This window comes from Mobula hypostoma, chromosome 2 (assembly GCF_963921235.1).
Source record: "Mobula hypostoma chromosome 2, sMobHyp1.1, whole genome shotgun sequence".
Taxonomy (NCBI): Eukaryota; Metazoa; Chordata; class Chondrichthyes; order Myliobatiformes; family Myliobatidae; genus Mobula; species Mobula hypostoma.
The window spans coordinates 187163002-187183442 of NC_086098.1; the positions used below are offsets into that span (position 1 = coordinate 187163002).

The 20441-nt window shown below is 41.4% G+C and overlaps 1 protein-coding gene across 1 annotated transcript in view; it reads left to right on the forward strand.

Annotated features, from left to right (window-relative positions):
* Window positions 1-19928, forward strand: part of LOC134342749 (myosin regulatory light polypeptide 9) — a 37998-nt gene extending 18070 nt beyond the window's left edge. The window contains exons 2-4 of the mRNA XM_063041259.1: window positions 11400-11600; window positions 15565-15726; window positions 19308-19928. Coding sequence (XP_062897329.1) covers window positions 11417-11600; window positions 15565-15726; window positions 19308-19480 — 519 coding nt within the window. The 5' untranslated portion in view covers window positions 11400-11416 and the 3' untranslated portion in view covers window positions 19481-19928. The remainder of the gene's footprint in view (window positions 1-11399; window positions 11601-15564; window positions 15727-19307) is intronic.
* Window positions 19929-20441: the final 513 nt, after the last annotated feature.

Below are 20441 nucleotides of genomic sequence, written 5' to 3' on the forward strand. Positions count from 1 at the left end.
TTAGTCCAAGGATTCATGCACTCAGTATTTGCAATATACAGTCCACAAAATGCTGAAGGAACTCAGCAAGTTTGGCAGCATCTATGCAAAGTTCAATGTTCACAATAAATTTATTATCAAAGCACATATATCTCACCATATGCTATCATGAGATTCATCTTTTTGTGTACATTCACAGTAGATACAAAGAAATGCAATAGAATTAATGGAAAAAACTACAAACAACCAATGTGCAAAAGAAGACAAACTGTTCAAATACAGAATAATAATAATAAGTAATAAATATTGAGAACATGAGTTACAGAGTCATAGAGAAGTACAGCACAGCAACAGGCCCTTCAGCCCATCTAGTCCATGCCAAAACCATTAGAACTGCCTACTCTTATTGACCAACTTAGCCCTCTATACCCCTATTATCTGTGTACCTCTCCAAACTTCTCCTAAACGTTGAAATCAAGCTCGCATGCATCACTTGTGCTGGCAGCTCACTGCACACTTTCATGGCCCTCTGAGGAAAGAACTTTCCCTCATGTTCCCCTTAAACTTTTCACCTTTCACCCTTTACCCATGACCTCTAGTTGTAGTCCTACCCAACCTCAGTAGAAAAAGCCTGTCTGCATTTACCCTATCTATACTCCTCATAATTTTGTTCATCTCTGTCAAATCTCCTCTATATCTTCTTCATTCTACAGAATACAGCCCTAACCTATTGAATCTTTCCTTGTAACTCAGGTTCTCCAAACCAGGCAACATCCTTGTAAATTGTGAGGTTTAGAGTCCTTGAAAGTGAGTCCACTGATTGTGGAATCAGTTCAGAGTTGAGGTGAGTGAAGTTGTCCACGCTGGTCAAAGAACCTTATGGCTGAAGGATAGTAGCTGTTCCTGAACCTGGGGAATAAACAGTCCTAAAGAAGGGTCTCGGCCTGAAATGTTGACTATTTATTCTTCTCATAGATGCCGTGTCACTTGCTGATTTCCTCCAGCATACTTGTGTGTATTGCACAAGATTTCCACCATCTGCCGAATCTCTTGGCTTTGTCACTTTGCTATTAGGTCACAGTTGTTTTTTTTTATTGCAAAAGATGCAGTTTAAACTGGCAAGATAAATAAGCCATCAGTAATTTCACTTTTGGAATCCCATTTGTTCAGCATGGGAGCTTCTAAATAAGATAATAAATTCTTATTTTGCATTTTGTATTTAAAATGACTTTTTGATCAGAAAGATGAAGATAAAAGAAAATTAAACAAGAAGGTTTTTTTTCTTTCAGTCTTACTCAGAGGTAGATGAGTAATGTTTGATTCTTCATGATATGAAGCAACACTTTCACAAGTTCCCCTGTAATTGGAGACCGACTGCAGAATCACAGTGAAACTAATACTGCAATAATTAATCTCAGCAATTTCATTTGAAGCAATTTAGTCTTAATGAAATGTGCAACTGTATCTCATAAAAATAGACTGCACAGTAAGTCAGTATTCAGAACTGTGGGCTTATAGCCAAAATTTATGTCTTCTTACTTTTGAACTTAAAGAGCAAATACGGATATATTTTTCTAGTTACATGAACATAGAAATTAGGTAGCACCTAAAGCTAACTTGAGATGTATTAGCCGACAAATTTGTCAACTTCAGTCTACAGAGAACAACTACATTTTCAATCGTTATTCTGTGCACAATGGTGGTGAGTGACCCAAAGTTGGAGTGAAATAAAAAAAGAACCAAAGATGCTCCTCTTGATTTGTATATGATGAAGTCAGTTCTAAGCACATCAAAGTATGGTACTCCATTGGATGGTCTATTGGCATTTTAAAACATAAAGTATAGAACGGTAAAGCATTTGAGCCAAGATTGTTAGTATTGCCATGGTGGACAAGAACCTCAAACCCTGAATTTAGTATTGAATTGATCAGTGTCCTTGACATAGAACAAAGGATAGCACAGCACAAGAACAGCTCACCATGTTGTGCTGGGATAATTAAATGCCGAACTAAACTAATTCATACTGCCTACCCAACATCCATATCCCTCGATTATCTGTGCATGCATGAGCCTATTTAAAAGCCTCTTAATTGTCTCTATCATACTTAAATCCACCACCACCCTTGGCTGTGCATTCCAGGCACCTGCCACTCTGTGTAAAAATAACTTGCCATGCACATCTCCTTTGAATTTACCCACTCTCATCTTAAAAGGAGGCCCTCGAGTATGAGACACTTTGACCCTGAGAGAAAGATACCAGCTTTGTACTCTATCTCTGCCTCTCAGAATCTAATAAATCTCTATCAGGTCGCCCACTCCAGAGAAAACAACTCTAAATTGTCCAACCCTCCATATAGCACAAACCCTTTAATCAAGGCAGCATCCTGGTAAACCTTCTCTGCACCCTCTCCAAACCTCCACCTCCTTCTTATAATGGGGTGACCAGAACTGAATGCAATACTGCAGATGCGGCCTAACTAGAATTTTATAAAGCTGCAACATCAAGTCAAGTCACTTTTTATTGTCATTTTGACCATAAACTGCTAGTACAGTACACAGTAAAAATGAAACAATGTTCCTCCAGGACCATGGTGCTACATTAAACAACACAAAACTACACTAGACTAAGTGAGACAACACAAGGCTACACTAGACTACGTAAGACAACACAGACTACAGACCTACACAGGACTACATAAAGTGCACAAAACAGTGCAGCGCAGTACAATAAATAATAAACAAGACAATAGGCACAGTAGAGGACAAATTACAATATAATAATAAATGATGTAGACATCAGTCTAGACTCTGGGTATTAAGGAGTCTGATGGCTTAGGGGAAGAAACTGTTGCACAGTCTGGTCGTGAGACCCCGAATGCTTCGGTACCTTTTGCCAGATGGCAGGAGGGAGAAGAGTTTGTATGAGGGGAGCATGGGGTCCTTCACAATGCTGTTGGCTTTGCGGGTGCAGCGTGTGGTGTAAATGTCTGTAATGGTGGGAAGAGAGACCCCAATGATCTTCTCAGCTGACCTCACTATCCGCTGCAGGGTCTTGCGATCTGAGTCGGTGCAGTTCCCAAACCAGGCAGTGATGCAGCTGCTCAGGATGCTCTCGATACATCCTCTGTAGAATGTGATGAGGATGGAGGATGGGCGGTGGGAGATGGACTTTTCTCAGCCTTCACAGAAAGTAGAGACGCTACTGTGCTTTCTTGGCTATGGAGCTGGTGTTGAGGAACCAGGTGAATCCGCCAGATGTACACCAGGAAATTTGGTGCTCTTAATGATCTCGATGGAGGAGTTGCCGATGTTCAGTGGAGAGTGGTCACTCGGTGTCCTCCTGAAGTCAACAACCATCTCTTTTGTTTTGTTCACATTCAGAGACAGGTTGTTGGCTCTGCACCAGTCCGTTAGCTGCTGCACCTCCTCTCTGTATGCTGACTCGTCGTTCTTGCTGATGAGACCCACCACAGTCGTGTCATCGGCGAACTTGATGCTGTGGTTCGAGCTGTGTGTTGCAGCACAGTCGTGGGTCAGCAGAGTGAACAGCAGTGGACTGAGCACACAGCCCTGGGGGGCCCCCGTGCTCAGTGTGATGGTGTTGGAGATGCTGCTTCCAATCCGGACTGACTGATGTCTCCCAGTCAGGAAGTCTAGGATCCAGTTGCAGAGGGAGGTATTCAGGCCCAGTAGTTTCAGCTTTCCAATCAGGTGCTGAGGAATGATTGTGTTGAATGCTGAACTGAAGTCTATGAACAGTACATGTCTTTTTTGTCCAGGTGGGTGAGGGCCAGGTGGAGGGTGGTGGCGACGGCGTCGACTATTGAACGGTTGGGACAATACGCGAACTGCAGGGGGTCCAGTGAGGGGGGCAGCAGGGTCTTGATGTGCCTTATGGCAAGCCTCTCGAGACACTTCATGATGATGGATGTGAGTGCAACGGGACGGTAGTCGTTGAGGCAGGACACTGAAGACTTCTTTGGCACGGGGACAATGGTGGCAGCCTTGAAGCACGTTGGAATGACGGCACTGCTCAGGGAGATTTTGAAGATGTCAGTGAGAACATCTGCCAGCTGGTCTGCACTTCCTCTGAGCACTCTGCCAGAAATATTGTCTGGTCCAGCAGCCTTTCATGGGTTGACCCTACATATAGTTTTTCTCACATCGGCCACAGTAAGACACAGCACCAGGTCATTGGGAGGAGGAGTGGTCTTCCTCGCCACCACATCATTCTCTGCCTCTAAACGAGCGTAGAAGTTGTTCAACGCATCTGGGAGGGAGGCATCACCAGGACAGGCAGCACAGTACCAGCAACATGCCTTCCTGACTCTTGAACTTAATTCCTTGACTAATAAAAACAAACATGCCCAGTGCCTATCAACCTGTGTTGCCACTTTCAGAGGGCAATGCACTTAGACCCCAAGATCCTCCTGTAGAATAACACCGTTAAGAGTCTTGCCAATTACATTACACTGTACTTTTACATCTGATCTCTTAAAGTGCAGCACCTAAATTCCACCTGCCATTTTCAGCCCATAGCCACAATTGATCTGTATCCTTCCATATACCTTCCCAGTCTTCTACACTGTCCACCACATCACCAATCTTTGTAACATCTGTAAACTTACTAACCCAATATTGACACTTTCATCTCGATCATTTATATGTAACACAAACCGCTGCTACTGTGTGGTAACTGGAATCTCTGGAGCAGAAGGCCCCAAATCCTCAGCTTTGCTTGTTTCGGCGGCTGGGGCTAGGTCGAAGGCGTTCAGCAGAAGATGGTACTCGGGAGGTTGTATCGGAGGGGCTGGTCAGAGGCTCGAAGTTTTCGGATGGACGGACTCAGTGTCGGCTGTGCTTGGCTGCTTCCAAGGCATCAGCAGTTGTTGGTGCCTTGGAGGTTTATGGCAGGGAGTTTCTCCCTTTTGCCACCTGCTATCAGGGACTCAGGAGTCGATCGGGACTTGAGCCTTTTTTTTACTGTGCCCAAGGTCTGTTCTTTATCAAATTATGATACTGTTTTGCACTGCTGTAACTACATGTTATAATTATGTGGTTCTGTCAGTGTTAGTCTTTGGTTTGTCCTGTTCTCTGTGATATCACTCTGGAAAAATATTGTATCATTTCTTAACGCATGTATGCATTTCTAAATGACAATAAAAGAGGACTGAGTGTTCTCATAATCTAAAACCTTAGGTGCCCCGTACAGATTGTGCAGAACACCGCTAGTTACAGACCTCCAGCCATAATAAGTCCCATCGACAGCTACCCTATGTCTTGTATGGGCAAGCCAATTCGTAATCTAAATGGACAACTTATTATGATCCCATCCATTTTTAATTTTTGGATGAACCAAAATGCAATTTTTTTACATGCTAGTAAAATCCTTATAGACAAAGTCCACAGCCCCACCTTTATCAATCATTTTCATCACCTTCTCAAAAAACTCAGTCAAGTTAGTAAAGCATGACTTGCCCTAGGGACTTAAGAACCTTAACATTCTTTAAGAAGCCTAACACTACCTCCTTCTTTATCTCAAAATGCCCTAGCAAATTGGCATGCTCCACACTAATCTCTCTGCACTCCACACCCTTCTCCTTGGTATGCACTGGTGTTGAGTACACTGGTCAATGGGCACAGCAAGGAAAGATACCACCGAAGCTGTCGTCACAATGCTCTCCGAATTTGCAGGAAGAATCAGCAAACCGGTGATGGTGTCCTTTCTCAGGTCAATATTCGAAGCACTGAAATGCTGACTAGGCCAAGCGATTCATGTGCCCAGCACCAGATTCCCAAGCAGGCACTACATTTCGAATTTCTGTCATGGGAAGAGTTACCAGACAGACAGAGGTAAAGATTAAACAAAATGATCCAAGCTTCCTTGGAAAAAAAAATGCAATTTCCTCGTGAACTCCTTGAATTTCCTGGTTTGTGATTTCCCATGGCTGCGCACTTAGGATAGGATTGAGATCTTTGAGTCTGTGCATTTGGGACACGTAGAAGACCAACATAGGCAATGGGTAGAGAAAACCACCTTAAAAACTTTAAACTCTCTGACCCCATCGGCCACTTCCTACCCCACCTGCGGAAGTATCTGCATTTCCCTTTTGGCCTCATCAATCATCCGAGAACCCACAAAACATGTGGGTTCATGAGAGGGAACTTCTTTACTCAGAGAGTGGTAGCTGTGTGGAACGAGCTTCCAGCAGAAGTGGTAGAGGCAGGTTCGATTTTGTCATTTAAAAAAAAATTGGATTGGTATATGGACAGGGAAGGAATGGAGGGTTATGGGCTGAGTGCAGGTAGATGGGACTAATTGAGAGTAAGCGTTCAGCACGGATTAGAAGGGCCAAGATGGCCTGTTTCCGTGCTGTAATTGTTGCATGGTTATATGGTTATGGTGTAAAGTACACTAGTGTCAAGTACTCATTTAGTACCTCAGCCACGTCCTTCACCTCCAATCATCATATTCCCACTTTATCCTTGAGTGGTCGTACCCAATTCCTAGTTAGATTATGAGGACACTCAGTCTTCATTTATTGTCATTTAGAAATGCATGCATTAAAAAATGATACAATGTTCCTCCAGAATGATATCACAAGAAAACACAGGACAAACCAAGACTAAAACTGACAAAACCACATAATTATAACATACAGTTAAAACAGTGCAAAGCAATACCATAATTTGATAAAGAGCAGGCCATGAGCACGGTAAAAAAAAGTCTCAAAGTCCCGATAGACTCATCATCTCACACAGGTGGCAGAAGGGAGAAACTCTACCTGCCATGAACCTCCAAGCCGCCAACTTGCCAATGCAGCACCATTGGAAGCACCCGACCACAGCGGACTCTGAGTCAGTCCGAAAACTTCGAGCCTCCGACCTGCCCTTCCGACACAGCCTCACCGAGTATCATCCTCTGCTGAGCGCTTCGACCCCGCCACGGCCACCAAGCAACAAGCAAAGCCGAGGACTCGGGGCCTTCTCCTCCGGAGATTCTGGACCACACAGTAGCAGCAGCAGCGAAACAGGCATTTCAGAAGTTTCACCAGATGTTCCTCCACACTCTCACGTCCATCTCCATCAAATCAGGATTGTGCACAGCACCCTACTTGACAAATAACAGACATCACCACCGGAGTAGCCGCTGCGAGCTGCGTCGCACTGCCATCTTCATGCCAAGTTACCTCTTGCCCATGATGTTTTTATAGAATGTATTGTGATTCTCTTTAATCCTACCTGCCATGGACCTTTTATGACCCCTTCTGGTTCTGCTAATTCACTTCTTGAGTTCTTTTCTTGTTTTTTTTAAATATAATCTTTAAGGTCTCTGTTTGATTTTAGCTTTCTAAACCTTTTCCTTCTTGATAAAATTTACCTCTTCTCTCAACATCCGAAGTTCCATTACCTTGCCATCCTTCCTAACGGAATATTTCTGTCCTGTGCTCTGTGCAGTTGGTCTTTAAGCATCCTCCACATGTCAAATGTGGACTTAACCAGAAACAGATTGTCCCAATTAACTCTCCCTCATTCCTCAATAATACTCTAATAACGTGTTCTGCTTCAATTTAATAATCTCCCACACGGTTAATACTTACCCTTTTCTATAACAACTTAAGCAGCTGTGATCACTGTTCCTTAACTGTTCTCCACTGAAAGATCAGTCACCTATCCAGACTCGTTTCTCAACACCAGGTTCAATATGGCCCCTCTTTTTATAGGACTAACTACATATTCATATAAGAAACACTCCTCAATGCACCTAACATATTCTGCCCCATCTAAACCTTTTGCACTAGGAGGTCCCAGTCTGTATTAGGGAAGTTGAAGTCACCCACTACATCTTTCCTTAATCAGCCTTCATGTACCTCAATATCCTGGTAGCTATTGGGGCATCTGTCGTATAATCCAACAGAATGATTGCACCTTTCTTATTATTGAGTTCTGCTCATAAAGACACAGTGGATGACCTTCTCCATTATGTCCATTCTGAGTGCAGTTGTGATATTGTCCTGATTAATAGCACAACTCCCTCCCATAGTTTTGCACCATTAATTCCAATCATACATGAAGATGAAATGCTCACTGGTGCAAAAGACTTCACAGAGGTTGAGAAGGATAAGAGGGGATAATTATCCACTGAGAAAATTGCAAAGCTTATCATTTGAGATATATATTTGTGGTACTCTTTAGTTTGACTGTATAGGATACTAGGATGAAGATACATAATCATAAAATTGTGGGAAAGATAAGAATGCGTAAGGGATGCAACATTCTCAGAGACTTTGTTTGCCACATGTACAACAAAACATACAGTGAAATGTGTTGTTTGCCTCAAATCAACAAGGATTGTGCTGGGCAGCCAGCAAGTGTTGCCATGCTTCTGGTCCCAACATAACATGCCTATAGCTCACTAACCCTGACCATGCATCTTGGGGATGCGGAAGCAAACTGGAGAACCTGAAGGAGACGCACGCGGTCATAGAGAGAACATATAAATTCCTTACAGACAGCAGCAGGAATTAAACCCTGATCTTACAGCTGGTGCTGTAACAGAGTTACGCTAACCACTACACTACCATGTTGCTTTGGGTAAGATTGGCAGTAATTTGAAGTCAAAATGATGTGCTTCTAAAGGAAAAGATGGTGACAACAGATTTGTAACTTGGGGTGTAGGTAGTGTGAACCATTAACATCATCAATCAACCAAGAAGACATCTGAATTGCCAACAGTTTAGTTATAATAGAAGCAAGTGAATGAAAGATGGCTCTGAAGGACAGGATGATCTCACGGAGAGTGACAGAAATTTAAAATGAATTTATAAAAAAGATATGAATTCAGGAGTAGGACAACATGGACAACAGAGGAAGACTGGCCTGGTGGACAAGAGGAAGGGAGGAAATTGGCCCAGGCAGCTGAAGAAAAGTCACAATGTTTGTCAGACCAGAATCAAGGATAAGAGGGGAGCTGCTGGGAGCAAGGAAATCATATCATAGTATAACTCAAAAAGCAAACCCTGCAGCTGCTGGGTATCTGAAATTAAAAACAGAAAATGTTGGAAATATTCAGCATGTCAGGCTGTGGTGGAAGAAGCAGGCTGATTTCAAGCTGATGGCTCTTCATTTGTTCTGATGGAAGCAATCAACAAAAATGTGATTCTGTCTCTCTCTCTCTCGCCACAGATGATGCTTTACCTCCTGAACATTTCTGACAAACTCAGATTTTATCTCAATATAAGTCATTACATTTAGTTTAAAAAAAACAAAATTAGGGAGTAAAACTGCAGAAGGAGACTAAATATAACTCTGGATTTTTTTTCTTGGGGAGTTGGGTAGGAGTGATAGTAGAGCACTGCAAAATGGAATGACTGACCTTAATAAACACAATTCAAAATCATTTCAAATGAAGTGGCAAAGCAACAAGTAACAAAGGCAATAAAGGACACATTGGCTCAGTACAATTTGAATTCCACTCCTTTCTTGTGCTTCCAACGAGAGACTAATTAAAACCAGAGCCAAAAAAGTGAAGCGTGCGGAACTGTCCCATTTCCTGTAAGTTGCTATTTTTAAACCACTTTTAAAAACACTACTTGAAAAGTAACTGAAATTTATAAAACAGGGAAAATTCCTCAAACGGACAACAATTATCATGTAATTGTTCTTTTAACTCAGAATTTTAATCTCTCCGATAAAGTCCTTTTTACACCCTTCCTGACACGCTGTTTCTTCATAAGAGGTTATCTTTTAATGGGGGACCTATATTATCTATTGCATATGCTCACTGAAGTTGTGAAGGGAAGCTTAAAGTCGAAAGGTCTGCTCGCGATTATGCTCAAAACAGAATCTAACGATGGAATCTAAGCTTGAAGATCTATAATTTCGCCCCAATCTAATATTTGCTGTAAATGCAACAAATTTAAGTATTATCTTAATTTGTTTTAGCTTGAAACACTAAATATTGATTAAGGACAGCGGGTACATGCAGTGATATTTAAACAAATCTCCCTCACCTGGATCAAGTACAGAGACTTAACCCAAACCAAACTTGAAAGTTTAACTAGATTACTGAATCTGACATGTATAATTAGGCCCCAGCAATCTCAGCTTTGTAACTAGACCCTAGCACAGTCAAGCATATTCCTGTCCTAACCTGCTGCAATGCCTCGCAGTCAGAAGGCACTGGAGAAACTGCCCCTTCCTTACACAGGACTGCTACATTCCTTTAGTAGCCCTTTTCCTCTACCTCATCGGCTAACACCATTCAAACCTAGAGATCAAATCTGGTATCTTGCCAAGGAGAATGGTTCACAGCTTTTAGCTTTAGGCCATCCAGGAAACAAAAGTACAAAATGAAATGTGTCCCCTATGAATAATAAAATATAAATCTGTGTACAGGGGAAGAGCCACTCATAGCATGTAATTTCAGAGACTGTTAAGTTTTACAATGCTCTACATAAACTCGAACAACAAAATAGTAGAATAAAATTTAGAGTCATTTCATTATAATTGCAATTAAGTTTTTCAAATGGGCTCAAACAGATGCTCTCAAAGTTGTGACCTTAAACACAAAATTAACTTAAACCTTTACAACGTTGCTCATTAAATAGCAGAAAATAAAATTTGGATTGGATTATTTCAGCTCTAATAGAACTGGGATGGAGAAGCAAATCAGCATATTTTAAAAATATATGTACTCCCACTTCAAAAATTCAGTTTTCCAAAATCATTATTTATTTATTTATTGAGATACAGCACGGAATAGGCCCTTGCAGCCCTACGAGCTGCTCCACCCAGCAACCCCCTGATTTATCACAGCCTTATCACAGACAATTTATAATGACCACTTAGCCTACCAGCCAATACATCTTTGGATTGTGGGAGGAAACCAGAGCACCTGGAGGAAACCCACATGGTCACAGGGTGACAGGGTGACAATACAAAATCCTTGCAGGTGCGGCCGGAATTGAACTTGGGTCACAAGTACTAACCACTACGCTACCGTGCTGCCCCAAATAATTAAAAGAGAAGTGTGACTTTTAAAAGTGAACATACTGTACCTCTGGTAATTGAAGAGTTTTAAGATGATTTTAAAATGAAATAGCTGTATTACCTCCAGCTAAAACCTGAGTTTCTGTGGAAACAGAACCTATTTATGGTATTTTAATATGGTAAGCGTTACTCAACTATGTACTGAGCTTTGGACGGTTTCCCAAATTAAGAGATTAATCCAAGTAATTACTTCTAGGATATGTGGCTGTGTAAAAAAAAAGTAGATTTAACTCTTTTTATGGGTTCTGTGATTTTCTCAAAAATTCAAGGGCTTCAGACTTACTAAAATATGAATCCAGAATGACATACAGCCTGCCACTGATATTCTTTAAGTAAACTTTTTATATTTTGTGTTCTCTATCCGCCAGACCACTAGGGTACCAAAATGTCCAGCAAAAGAGCAAAGGCAAAGACTGCAAAGAAGCGCCCCCAGCGTGCGACCTCCAATGTGTTTGCAATGTTCGACCAGTCTCAGATCCAGGAATTCAAAGAGGCTTTCAACATGATAGACCAAAACCGTGATGGCTTCATTGACAAGGAAGATCTTCATGACATGTTGGCTTCTCTCGGTAAAGTTGTTAAATATCATCTAAAATTAACGTGGCTTTCAGAGGACCTGAAAATCGCATTTATTAGTCAACATTAGAGCTTCAGACTCTTTAATGTCGAACTGTTTGTATAATATGCACTCAGTGGCCACTTTACCAGGCACAGGAGGTACCTAAAGTGGCAACTGGGTATATTTCTGTATGTTTTGTGGACTTCTGCTATAGCCCATCCACTTCAAATTTCAACATGTGCATTCAGAGATGCTCTTCCGCACACCACTATCTTCTGCAAGTGAGTGGCTGTCTGAGTTACTTTCAACTTCCTGTCAGCTTGTACAAGTCTGGCCATTCACTCATAGAATCGCCACCCACTGGACTTTTTTTTTTAATTTATCACACCATTCTCTGTAAACATTAGAGACTGTTGTGTGCAAAAATCTCAGGACATCAGCAGTTTCTGAGATACTCAAACCACCCCATCTGGCACCAACAATCATTCCACAATAAAAGTCACTTAGATCACATTCCTTCTCCTATTCTGATGTTTGGTCTGAACAACAACTGAATCTCTTGACTGTGTCTGCATGCTTTTATGTATTGAGTTGCTGTCATATGATTGGCTGATTAGATATTTGCACTAATGAGTGTTACGTACCCCGTAACTGGGTTGCCAAACCAGCAGAAATGGATCACTCAGTTGGAGTCTGGATTACTGGAACTAAGAAAGTTTTATTAAAGAAATAAGCAACACAGTACTCTAATCGAAAGAATAATAAATGCAACAGTTCAGCAATGATAAACACACATGTCCACAGAACTAGGATAATAGGATCAATCAAGCTCTATCGTCGTCTGGGGGTAGATGACCAGTTTCAAAGTGACGCAAAGTTCAGTTCACTTGAGTTCAGTTCAGTTCACAGTAATCACTGCCGTGCCGTGGGAGAGAGAGCGAATGAATATTCAAATCGGATTCCAAACAGACCTTCGATATTCCTCACAGTCAGCTTTCGGGCGAGCCCTTTGTAATGTCTTCTGAGGTCACCAACTGTGACCCCTCCGTTTCAGATACGATCGTTCCTCTGCAGTGAACCTTGCACCCAGGCAAGGGCGGACAGAAACCAGGTTCCCGCCGATCGTACCTTTCTACCCTGTGCGTCTATGGCTTGGTCCCACGACCAGCCCTCCAAAAACTCCCACTGCCTTGTGGGAGGCACACCGCTTCCAGGGTCTCGTTACCTCGTGGTGTCGTGTGTGTCCTGCCTTAGCGAACCTGTCCCTTTTTATCCCCCTGCTGGGGTATCACCTGTCCATCACTTCAAACAGTTCAGGGTTCAAAAAGGAGCCGATCTTGACAGTTCTCAGACCGGTGTCTCCTTCCCTTAAACTCTCTTGTCTCTTCATTAACATTTCCAAATGCTGCTCCGTTGTCTTCCTTATCTCTCTTTCTCCTGAAGACAGGTGGCAGATCAACTGCTGATCCTACTGGTACCAGCACAGGACAGTTAACATCTTAGTCTATGTGTACTTTTTGTAACCCTCTTTCGTCACATGAGCAAAGTGTGGTCTGGAATCTCCGGAGGACAAGGCCCCGAATCCTCGGCTTTGCTTGTTTCGGCGGCCGGGGTGAGGTCGAAGGCATTCAGCAGAGGATAGCACTCGGGAGGCTGTATTGAAGGGGCTGGTCAGAGGCTCAAAGTTTTCGGATGGATGGACTCAGTGTCGGCTGGGGTCAGGTGCTTCCAATGCATCGGCAGTTGTCAGTGCCTGGAGGTTTATGGCATGGAGTTTCTCCCTTTGCCGCCTGCTATCGGGGACTCGGGAGTCGATCAGGGACTTTGAGACTTTTTTTTACCGTACCCATGATCTGTTCTTTATCAAATTATGGTATTGCTTTGCACTGTTGTAACTATATAATTATGTGGTTCTGTCAGTGTTAGTCTTCGGTTTGTCCTGTTTTTCTGTGATATCACTCTGGAGGAACATTGTATCATTTCTTAATGCATGCATGCATTTCTAAATGACAATAAACGAGGACAGAGTGTTCTCATAATCTAATAAAGTGGCCACTAGATGTACAGTACATTAGTGAAAAACATTCCACAGACACATGCTTGGACCTGCTGGCAAACATACCCATAACCAAACTAATATGGAAAGAAGCTGTGATATTACCATCAGCTGAGCAGCGTACCAGCCACCAGAACTTATGGTGCACTTGTTAACTCCTCATGGACCCCACTGGAGCAGCACAGGTTGCTCCAATAGCCCAGTTCTCTGACCGGGAATTGCGCCAGTGAGCCCACACTAGATTAACCTGGTCCAAAATCAGCAAGCCCATTGAAATCAATGGGAGAAATCGGCTACTAGGAAAATGTAAGATAAGGTAGATTATTTAATGCACTTAATGACTGTGAGTCTGCATCTGATAGTGAGAATATAAGAATGTCTAAGTCTGAGGGTATTTTAAGTATTTCAATATGTTTTTTTTACTTTTTATTTTGGCTTCTTTTAGCAGATATTGAGTGATTTTGAATGTTTATGAAAATCAGAATAATCCAATTTCAAAGTTCAAAGCAAATATATTTTCAAAATATATTTGTCATCATATACAATCATGAGATTCATTTTCTCGCAGGCATACCCAATAAAATCCATAATAGAATAATAACCATAACAGGATCAATAAAGGACCTCACCAAATTGGGTGTTCAATCAGTGTGAAAGAGACAACAAACTGTGCAAATCCAAAAAGAAAACAATAATAATAATAATAATATATAAATAAGCAATAAATATTGAAAACATGAGATGAAGGGTCCTTGAAATTGAGTCCATAGGTTCTGGGAACATTTCAGTGATGGGGCAGGTGAAGTTGAGTGAAGTTATACCCTTTAGTTCAAGAGCGTGATGGTTGATGGGGTAGTAACTGTTCCTGAAGCTGGTGGTGTGAGGCCCTATGCCTTCTTCCTGATGGCAACATTGAGAAGACAGCATGACCTGGGTGGTGGGTGTTTCTGATGATGGATGCTGACTTCCTGTGACAACACTCTGTGTAGATGTGCTCCGTGGTGGAGAGGGCTTTACCGGTGATGGACTGACCATATTCACTACCTTTTGTAGGATTTTCCATTCATTTGTGTTTCCATACCAGGCTGTGATGCACCCAATCAATATACTCTCCACCACGTATCTAACGAAGTTTGTCAAAGTTTCCAGTGCCATGCCGAATCTTCGCAAACTCCTAAGGAATTAGAGATAATTTAATTTAATTATACAATTTAACTTGAGTGGTAGTTTTGACAGCCGATGAGTCTTCATGCAGGGCCTCACTGATTCTCATGCTGCTCTGTGTAACCAGGCCACTACGCTGCTATACCAGTGACCAGGGGGCCAGCCTCCTCGTGAAGACTGGGCCCAGATTCACACCACTGTCAAGTGTACAGGTGACAAATGATCTCCAAACGGAAGATGATCAAACCTATTCTATCAAATAATTGTCAAATATGAATTGAACTGAATGATCTTTATTGTCATTATACATAAGTACAATGAAACTCTGTTTGGCTTCCTCTCAGGCAATTAAGTAAAGCGGTAGATAAAAACAAGACAGTAATAGAAAAACAGTATTAAATAGATAAGTAGCAGAAATTAAGTTGCAGCAGCACCAGAATATCACAGTAATGAACAAAGTGCCGTTAGTGCAAGTATTTGAGTCCTTGTGTGTCCATGTGTGTGCTCACAGTTTCAGTCATTGTTCTGTGGGAGTGGTGTGATGGAGGCCACAGCTCTGGGATAGAAACTAACTTTATATAAATATAACACAGAAAAGCTGAGCAAAAATATTCTCTTTGCTAATTTTTGAAAGAGATCCATATAAAGCAGCTGCTTTGCTACATTTTCCTCCTCAAGTGCCTTTTATGGGTGACACAGTCTTCAGCAAAGTATTGCATGCAGCTTACTTTCAACTTTGAACTCTTGTGTTCAGGAAAGAACCCATCAGATGACTACCTCGAAGGGATGATGAGTGAGGCTCCGGGACCCATTAACTTTACCATGTTCCTCACCATGTTTGGTGAGAAACTAAATGGAACAGATCCAGAGGATGTCATTCGAAATGCTTTTGCTTGTTTTGATGAAGAAGGAACAGGTAACCTGGTTTTTATAAGATTGAGTAATCTCAAGAATTTATTGCAAAAGCATAAAAAGAAGCATTCTAACTGAATAGTAGAATCATGAATAGACCTGACATCTCCTGCATCCTGTATTCAATCCCAATCTCCATTGCTGTAGAGTTTCTCCCTGTGACTATGTGAGTTTAAGTCAGGTACTCAAATTACCTCCATCATGCAGGTTTGTAGGTTTATTGGCTGTTGTAAATTACCACGTGTGTGGTAGAGAGATTTCAGGGGTGACTGCCAGAAACTAGGGAGATTTGAGGTGTCTTCCACTCAAGATCATGCCAAGCTAAGATATCCACCAACGTCAAGGCTCAGATTGCATTGTTTGTTTTTATGTTTGTAGGGATGGTCTTGGAGACAGAGAGGGGAATTACAGGTTAGAGACAAGGATGAGGGGAGTTAGAGTTTAGCAAAGACCCCTAAGGTGCTTCACACAATGTGAGTAAAGGCACATTCCACAATTTCAGGGAATACTAAAACCAGTTACTTTTTAAAATCATGGTAAGTTCTGTAACAGAAAAAGAAGAAATGACTCTTTTTTCTTTGTAGTCTATTAACAGCAGATTCCACATTTTTGAAAAGTAAATCTTAGACAAAGTATCATTTGCATGTAATGTTTCTATCTGGTCTAAAGGAAGACAGTCTTTGGCAAGATAAAGAATTGAATCCTCTCCCTGTAGTTCAGTGCATGTTTACTGACTGTCTCTTTAGAGAACAAAAGCACTTCAGCTTTGATTTACAGTCTCTTGTTGCCTGACTCCATCTCACTTGGAGGATGATAAGAAAACTACAGTTAGCTTCCGTACTTTTGCATCCTGAGGTAAAAACTGGGGTTGGATGGGAAGGAGGTAGGTTTGAGTAGAATGAAATAGGATGAGGGTTAGATTCACCTAGCTACATTTACAGGAAATACATCTATGTGAGCCTCAAGTTCTGTGAAGTTCTTGCTTAACTCTAATAGCTTTCAAACCTGAGCAGTCCCTTGGCATTCATTACAAGGAATCCCAGGACAATAATATTTAACAAAACATAATACCTCAGATTTATTTATTTATTTATTTGTTCATTTGTTTGTTTATTTATTTGTTTATTTATTGAGATGCAGCATGGGCTAGGCCTTCTCGGCCCTTCAAGCTGCATCACCCAGCAATCCCCTGATTTAATCCTATCCTAATCACAGGTAGATTTACAGTCACCAATTAACCTACCAAATGGTTCATCTTTGGACTGTGCAAGGAAACTGGAGCATCCAGAGGTAACACGCAGTCACAGAGAGACCATACAAACTCCTTACAGACAGCAGCGGGAATTGAGTGGGGGTTGCTGGTGTTGTAAAGCGTTGTAGTAACCGCTACGCTACTGTGCCTCCTCAGCGGGAAGAATACCTGCCTATCTGGCCAAGGGAGGAAAGCAGCAGGTCAGGGATCATCTATGGTAAAGAGTAAAAGAGGGCAATCCCAATGAAGGGTCTTGGCCAAAAACGTCAACTGTTTACTCTTTTCCAAAGATGCTGCTTGGCCTGCTGAGTTCCTGCAGCATTTTGTGTGTGTTGCTTGGATTTCCAGCATCTGCAGATTTTCTCCTGTTTGTGAAGGGAGGATAACCTATAGGCGTGGTTCTATTTTCTATTTTATAGCTCTCTCTCCATTCCTCTCTGGTAGATCATGTGAACAAAATTTGACATTGATAATTCTGTATCTGCAGTTCATAAAATCTACATGAACTTTTCTCATGGTCTAAAAATTAGGCAACTGTATAGACCACAAGACCTTGAGATATAGGAGCAGAATTAGGCCATTTGGCCCTTCACATCTGCTCCACCATTTCATCATGGCTGATACAATTTTCCTCTTAGCCCCAGTCTCCTGCCTTCTCCCCATGGCCAATCAAGAATCTATCACCCTCTGCCTTAAACATACATAAAGACTTGGACTCCACATCTGCCTGTGGCAAAGAATTCCACAGATTCCCCACTCTCTGGCTAAAGGAATTCCTCCTCATCTCCATTCTAAAAGGACGCCCCTCGATTCAGAGGTTGTGTTCTCTTGGTCTTAGATTCTCCCACAACAGGAAACATCCTCTGCACATCCACTCTATCAAGGCCTTTCACCATTTGATAGATTTTAATGAGGTTACCCCTCATTCTTCTGAACTCTAGTGAATACAGAGCCATCAAACGCTCTTCATATGACAAGCCATTCAATCCAGGAATCATTTTCATGAACCTCCTTTGAACCCTCTCCAGTTTCAGCACATCCTTTCTAAGATAAGGGGCTCAAAACTGCACACAGTTCTCCAAGTGAGGCCGCACCAGTGCTTTATGAAGTTTCGACATTACATTCTTGCTTTTATATTCTAGTCCTCTTGAAACGAATGCAAACATTGTGTTTGCCTTTGTCACCACAAACTCAACCTGCAAGCTAACCTTTAGGGAATCCTGCACAAGGACTCCCAAGTCCCTTTGCATCTCAGCTTTTGTATTTTCTCTCCATTTAGAAAATAGTCAAGCCTTTCATTTCTTCTTCCAAAGTGCATAACCATATACTTCCTGATACTGTATTCCATCTGCCATTTCTTTACCCATTCTCCTAATATGTCTAAGTCCTTCTGTAGCCTCTCTACTTCCCCAAAACTACCTGCCCCTCCATATATCATCTTCGTATCATCTGAAAATTTTGCAACAAAGCCATCAATCCCATCACCCAAATCATGGACATGTAACGTAAAAAGAATCAGTCCCAACACAGGCCCCTGTAGATCACCACTAGTCAACGGCAGCCAGCCAGAAAAGGCTCCCTTTATTCCCACTCTTTGCTTCCTGCCAATGAACCTCTGCTTTATTCATACTAGAATCTTTCCTGTAATACCATGGACTCATAACTTGTTCAGAAGCCTCGTGTGTGGCACCTTGTCAAAGGTCTTCTGAAAATCCAAAAACACAACATCAACTGATCCTCCTCTGTGTATCCTGCTTGTTATTTCTTCAAAGAATTCCAACAGCTTAGTCAGGCAGGATTTTCCCTTGAGGAAATCATTCTGACAATGGCCTATTTCATCACGTGCCTCCAAGTACCCTTAATTATCAACTCCAACGTCTTCACAACCACTGAGTTCAGACTAACTGGCCTATAGCTTTTTTTCTCCTCTCTGTCTCCCTTCTTGAAGAGTGGAGAGACATTTGCAACTTTCCAGTCTTTGGGAACCATTCAGGAATCTAGTGATTTGTGAAAGATCATTACTAACGCCTCCACGATCACTTCAGCCTCGCCTTTCAGAACCTTGGGGTGTACACCATCTGGTCCAGGTGACTTATCGATCTTCAGACCTTTCAGTTTCCCAAGAACCTCTCTCTAGTTGTACTAACTTCACAATATAAAGTTTAGTTAACTGTATCTAGTGCTCTGCTACAACTTTCTAAACTTGGAGATAGCAATCTGGATTTTTACAAAGTCAGACAGGAAATGTGTTCATTGATATAATTAAGGAAATTGTACCAGTAATTGAACAAATAATAAAACTACAATGTCTAAGCATGTTCCATTTCCCTCAGGTTTCATCCATGAAGACCACCTGCGGGAACTCCTGACTACCATGGGCGATAGGTTCACAGACGAAGAAGTCGATGAACTTTTCCGAGAAGCACCAATTGACAAGAAAAGCAATTTCAACTATGTGGAATTCACTCGCATTCTGAAACACGGTGCCAAGGATAAGGATGATTAAGTGTACTTCTGCTTGTTACTTTGCCAAATTTCAAAATCTTTATCAGCGCACACCAATCACCACTGATGCGATCCACTTACACTAAAGAGCAACTTTGTTTCCTGTGCATTTTGCTTGACATTTAAACCAAAATAGGATAGTACCACACAAGTATTGGGAAATGTGGTGATAGAAAAAGGATCAAAACAATCCAAAAAAATATTGTTATTCCATTAATCTCACACAGAAATTGGATTGGAACACGAAGCTAATTAATCTGTCATTGAAGGTAAAAAATACAAGCTCCTCAAAACAATGAAATAAAAAGGGCTGAAAATAAAACTTTAATAACAATGAAAGCAGGATTATCAGTAACAGTAGCTATAGCAAGATTTTGTACCTAGGTTTTATGTGAAACTTTGTACTTTTTCTTGAATATTATATGTCTAAATAAAAGCCTTATCAAACATGAGATGGCAATTTATTCACTAATGCTATGTTCCACTACAATTAATTCAGAATGGAGTCAATAAAATTTCCTGGACCTATTTGATGTAATGTTTGCACAGCTAATCTCAGAATCAACATTCCCAAGTGCAGCAGAACTATATGAAATTTCAGCAAGTATTTTTGTTATTTTCGTTCAGCAAAGTTGAATTGCTGTAAAACATGCTTTCTCAGCCTCATGAAGTTTGCTAAAATGAGATTTTTAGGAACATCATAGAAAGTGCCAAGTTGGATCCAATACTCTATCTTACTTCAAAAGAACAAATTGGCTCTATAGTTTTTATCTGCAGAGTAACTTCAGTTTGTAACAAAACACAACATAATTTATTAAGCGTGACATAGTTATAAAGTCATCGAAACTTCCCCTTCACTTTGATGACAGTTGAGCACAAAACAACATTCAGTGCCAATATACTTCCAGTAAGTAAATCAGATGAGATTGTCAGGTACAGTTCTGGTTAGGTCGCCTTCCAGT